This window comes from Triticum aestivum, chromosome 3B (genome assembly GCF_018294505.1).
Source record: "Triticum aestivum cultivar Chinese Spring chromosome 3B, IWGSC CS RefSeq v2.1, whole genome shotgun sequence".
In the NCBI taxonomy this organism is placed as follows: domain Eukaryota; kingdom Viridiplantae; phylum Streptophyta; class Magnoliopsida; order Poales; family Poaceae; genus Triticum; species Triticum aestivum.
In genome coordinates this window covers 458,285,879-458,290,999 of record NC_057801.1, presented here as the reverse complement: position 1 = coordinate 458,290,999, position 5,121 = coordinate 458,285,879, and the positions used below count along the sequence as shown (strand labels likewise).

General features: G+C 44.4%; 1 protein-coding gene across 2 annotated transcripts; it reads right to left on the bottom strand.

Annotated features, from left to right (window-relative positions):
• Positions 1–446: 446 nt before the first annotated feature.
• Positions 447–4,096, bottom strand: LOC123070337 (probable choline kinase 2). 2 transcript variants are annotated; one of them, XM_044493486.1, is made up of 7 exons: positions 3,463–4,096; positions 2,142–2,263; positions 1,858–2,056; positions 1,332–1,449; positions 1,199–1,246; positions 1,023–1,123; positions 447–936 (listed from the first exon to the last, which is right to left on the bottom strand). In XM_044493486.1, the coding sequence occupies exons 1-7, from the start codon at positions 3,853–3,855 to the stop codon at positions 841–843; spliced, it is 1,077 nt and encodes a 358-aa protein (XP_044349421.1). In that variant the 5' UTR covers positions 3,856–4,096; the 3' UTR covers positions 447–840. The 2 variants fall into 2 exon arrangements, with proteins under 2 accessions (XP_044349421.1, XP_044349420.1); XM_044493485.1 differs by having other exon boundaries at positions 1,023–1,246.
• Between the last annotated feature and the right edge of the window lie 1,025 nt (positions 4,097–5,121).

Genomic DNA, 5,121 nt, shown 5'->3' with positions numbered 1-5,121 from the left:
CTTCCTACACCTGAAACTGAAGAAGTGTTTTTTATAGCCATTACACTTGGAGAGAAAATGCAAAAAAGTAGAGAGGGAGCAGGTGAGAGCTTTTGTCAGAAAGTGAACTACCACCCCAGGACGAAGCGGGGCCGTCCGATCGAAGATCGCCGGCAACTGCGTGCTCTACTTGGCGCCATAAGTAAATGTGGAATCTGTTGGATCGAGGATGAATGGACCAGTTTGAATCTTCAGCGAAAAGCGGTAAGGTAACAGTTAACTGAACTTAAAAACAGTGTTGATTTCTTCAGTTCAGGGCCCGGCAATTTCAGTGATAACGCCGTCTTATTATCGAGAACCACAAAGACTCTGCAGGTTTTTCAGCAGTTCAGCCATGCGTATAGTTCAACAATGCAAGTACCGTCTCCAAGCTAGTACACTCAAAGCACGGTTTAGTCAAGATCACATACTCAATACTTCTTTTACGAGATGTCTTATAGTACATACATTGTTCATAAGTATACATAAACTAGTAACACAGTCACACTAACACCGCCAGCGGTGCTTAGGAGAACAACATACAAAATGCAACTTCGAGGCTTTATCATCGTTGCGTCGAGGCTATACCTATAAACAGTTAATCAAAGCCCTCATAAACAGCTTCCTTCCTGAAGCTGGACCTTGTGAAGGTTCGAAATGGGAACGTCTGACCCTGGAACGGGCTTATGCTTCCTCGTAATACTATGCTTCTGTCATATCCTTACTGTTATATCCCAGCCAGGATATGTGCATCAGTAACACTGCACAGCTTCTGTGCAGCACAGGCCCTCAGGGATTTCCCGAAGCCATGGGTTTAGCTATTCATGAGGTTAGGACCGCAGGCTTCTTCTGCCAGTACTGCTCGAATCTCTGCCTTGCATACTCCTGGTAATCGAAGTCGATGTCGTTGACACGATCCTGTAAAGAAAACAATGAAAGTTAGAAGATAGCAGCGCATATGATTACAGTGATGGCTAGATTGGCGAACCCGAATATGAACTCACCGATATTATTCCCCAGAGGCCCCAAACCAGATGACTGGCGAGCGTGTACTTCTCCACGCTCTGGAGCAGATTCTCCACCTCCTCCGCTTCAGGTTCCTCGCCTGCCCAACAAAGCTGTATCAGCACGAAAGGAATCGTCCGACAATCGAACCAAGATAATTGAGTTTTGTACTCACGAGAAGTGCTCAGGTAAGTCTTCACGAAACGCCTCTGCTCATCGATATCTGCCACAGAATAGAAAGTTAACAATAGTAATAAGCTAGAAGGCTGAACGAAAACACAAGCAGAGTTAAATGGGGAATGCAATACCTGGATATTTACTGTAGTCCAGTATATGAGGCTTTTCCGAATGGTAGTCTGCCGCCATCTCGCAGAAATGGTTAGCGATGTCATATGCAACCGGGTTGAAGCTTGCATACTCGTAGTCCTGTAAGCACACGAGAGGGCAGAAAATAAGATCGAACCAACTTGCCAACTATATTTAGGATGTCTGACAGTTTGTTACAAGGTTGGATAAAACTTCAGATTTCCTTAAGAAACTGTCATGACTCATGGGAGATCGCTATACAGCATATACAACAAGAAAAGAAAGCATTGGTTCTTCATGCTGCACGTACTCTCCAAGACTAAAACTCTGTATGTAGTGGAGGCGTGACACCTTAGGATGTCTGAGTCGTAAGGAACAAAACTGAAGACAAGGTTGCATGAGATGAGAAACTTGGAAGTTCAGCCTACCAAACGTGCAAGAGAATCCCCATTTGCATATTTTACATGATTCCCATACACCAAATAATTAAGACTATAAGGAATTGCTTTTGAATGCATAGAAACTCACAATGATGGTCAGCATGTTGGTCTCTTCATCCATCATGATGTTGCCATACTGTAGGTCATTGTGGCAGAAACCAATCCAGTGGTGGTAATCCCCTGAGAATTCTTTCTCCAGCGAGGCGATCTCGTTCTCCAGGCAATCCAAGCGTAGTTCGTCCGCTTGATCGGTCGGGCACAGGTTCTTGGCAGTTTTGAGCCAGTTCCTTCATAAAAATTCACCAGGTTCAGTTCCATACTTGTAAGTTGTAAGCAAATCATTTGAGTGCAAGAACTGAAGATTGTCCTTACTTCAGTCTGTCCCAGAGGAGCACATGCTTGGGACCAGGCATGTCAAGGTTGTGGAATTCCCTCAGTTTTGTAGCCACCAGAGCTGAAATTTCAGGATTGCGTAGGTCGGGAGCCGACAGCGTCTGAAGAAACAATTGCATTAGTTTGTGTTTACAAACAGATGGATAGTTTGGCCACCTTGGTAGCAAATACTCCTATCATTTTCCAAGGACAGCTTTAGCAAAAAAGTTTTGATAGCAATGAACCGTATTCCATTCCCACCCCTTTCTGTTCGCCCAAGAAAACAGCACAAGATACTCCCTTTTATGAGCGCGACGCAAATAATGAAGTGATCTGGAGAATCTAGAACGTGCTACGGCGCCCTCTCATCCTCTGGCTATAGCATGACTCACACTTCAAAGGGACTTGGACCATGATCTGCCTAAGCTACTTCATTCTAAACATACTTTGCCACCAACTGAGTTGGTTTTGTTCTGCCAACTTGGTCTTCTGTCTGCTTTCTGAAGTCAAATCAATTGCTTTCATGCCATGGCTTTTCTAAGAGAGATGTTCCCCGCGGTCGTATGTGCAGTTATAGATCATCGACTACTTGACAAATACGACATCGTAAGCTATTGACTTCACACCACAAATTTATCGACGTGACAAGAAATAATCTAAGGAAGAGAGATTTCATTTGATGACATAGCCTTGCAAAGAAAAATATTGTCCACGTAACACACATTTCTGGGAGATGTCGCTAGTGAAGAAACAAAAGGTAGCTTTCGACTAAGTCACATGGGACATAAATAATTCCGGTTAAATGGGAGTTCATTGACTAATGGCTTGAAGAAGCGTTTTCTTTCTGAACTGATGGATAAGACTAGATGTAAGGAATTATCTAAAATTTTACAATGCTAGATTCCCACGGCAGAGCATTCAACGAAGGAGAACCACACTACAATAAATTAGTCGGCTGCATGCTATTGCTAGTAGAATCTCCTAAAGTAGTATCAAGAAAGCAGTAATTTAAGCCTAACTTGCATATTTAATTTGACAAGAACAAATTCCACACTCCCGGGTCCTGGTTAACTTTAGAACTAAATTTACTAAAATTCCACCAGACGCGGAGTGCACTGAAAATAACTGAATCATACGTGCAAAGAAACAAAGTGGCATGAAAAACTCTTACAGAAAACAGAGTAATTTGGCAGTTCGAGAAAGAAATTCGCCAAGAAACAGAGGAGACCCAGTTCTGAAATGGCCTTTAAACCAAGAAAAACTGAAAGGAAGAAACAATTTGATAGAGTAGTTATTTTGTTCAGACGCGTTATGCACGTACCCGTGCGTGGATGAACTCCTCGACGCGGCCGTTGGGGAAGCGGCCGAGGAGTCGGGGGCCCTGGCCGTGGCGGGACATGCACTCGAAGGTGCGCAGCTCGTCCTCGCGGTCGAAGAAGAGCTCGACGCCGTCGCCGTAAATCCGCACGAGCACCTTCCTCACCTCCCTCTCCTTGAGCGTCCCCGCCTCGCCGCCGGCCGGGGCGGTGAGCCAGCGCACCTGGTACACCTCGTTGGTCATGGCGCCCTTGAGCGGCACCACCTCCAGCGCGCGGCAGTCCGCCACGTTCGGCCACGCCGCGGCCAGGTCGTGCAGGAGCCGCCGCGCCTCCTTGGGGATCCTCGCGGACTCCGCCGGCCTCTGGACCTGGCTATGGTTCTCGATCGCCACCATTCTCGCTAATCACGTCTTCTGTTCTCTTCTTTTCGCGCCCGATTCTGGAGCGGAAATGGACAATCCGGTGCTTACGGCTGATCTTTCTGTTTCTTTTCTGGTTTGGGTATTCTTCTTGTTCTTGGTGAAGCGAGATTTTTTTTTTTTGAAGTTTTGGTGAAGCGAGATTGGATATAAAGAACTAGGCAGGCGTTGCAGCTGCAAGTAACAGGGAGGTTTTGCTCTGTCTGCCGTGTTTTGCGATGGTTTATGTGGTTCGGGCGCGCATAAATAGAGGAGAGTCTGTTGCCGGGGGTTTTCCAGATTCCCCCTCCATGGTTTCTGCCGTTCTATGTGAGGACATATCCTGGTTACCACAACGCGTTGAGTCGTTGTTTCCCTTTTTCTTTTCTTTTTCTGGAAAAACGTCTCATATATTGTATACAAAGAACACTAGAACTGAAAGTTACATTTAGGTCCATAGAGCACTTAACGATGACTATAAACACTAAAGCAAGCCGTGCTGCCGTCATCACCCCTCATTCACCGGAGCCGGGTAAACCAACAAAGACACTCGAGAAGTCGTCATTCCACACGCCCTTCGACCACTCTGGAATCACCACCGGAAAGGGGGCTAGACGGAGAGAACCTTATTCTTGCTTAGTAGGGAAGGTTTTGTGAGGTCAAACAAAATGGACAAAATCATACTCTCCTCCGCCGTTTCACAATATAAAGCACAGTTTGACCCTATGAAATTGTAATAGTAAATCTCACATACAATATAGTAACGGTTATTCCCTCCGTTCGAAATTACTCGTCCAAGAAATGAATGTATCTAGATGTATTTTAGTTGTAGATACATTCATTTTTGTGACAAGTAATTCCGAACGGAGGGAGTACAATACAAAAGGTACTTTTAAATATGAATCCAATGGTGTATATTTTGTGTAACATAAACTACATATTATTTCACTAATTGTTGGTCAAAGTATTTTTGAACGCCAAACTACGCTTTATATTTTGGAACGAAGGTAGTATGACTTCTTATCTACTTTGAGATTGCAGATAAGCCAAAGTAGTAGAAAGAAACACACATAGGCTTTGCGAGTATAATTGAACTCCTATCAACCACACAAGTGTAAAGTTGTCGGAATCTCAATTTTATCAAACGATTCTACAATCTTAGAATCTAAGCACACATGGAAAGTTGGCAGAATCTCAATTCTATCATAGGATGATGTGTTTTTAACAATCCAAATTGATTGGATTGGCTCTACATTATTGTCA

Bases quoted from the DNA above. Each gene is read 5' to 3' on its own strand.
- LOC123070337 (XM_044493485.1), bottom strand. From the start codon at position 3,855: ATGGTGGCGATCGAGAACCATAGCCAGGTCCAGAGGCCGGCGGAGTCC. The intron at 2,264-3,462 runs GTACGTGCATAA...TTGTTTCTTCAG, and splicing joins AGGAGTTCATCCACGCACGG to ACGCTGTCGGCTCCCGACCT. The intron at 1,450-1,857 runs GTGAGTTTCTAT...GTGTGCTTACAG, and splicing joins CCAACATGCTGACCATCATT to GACTACGAGTATGCAAGCTT.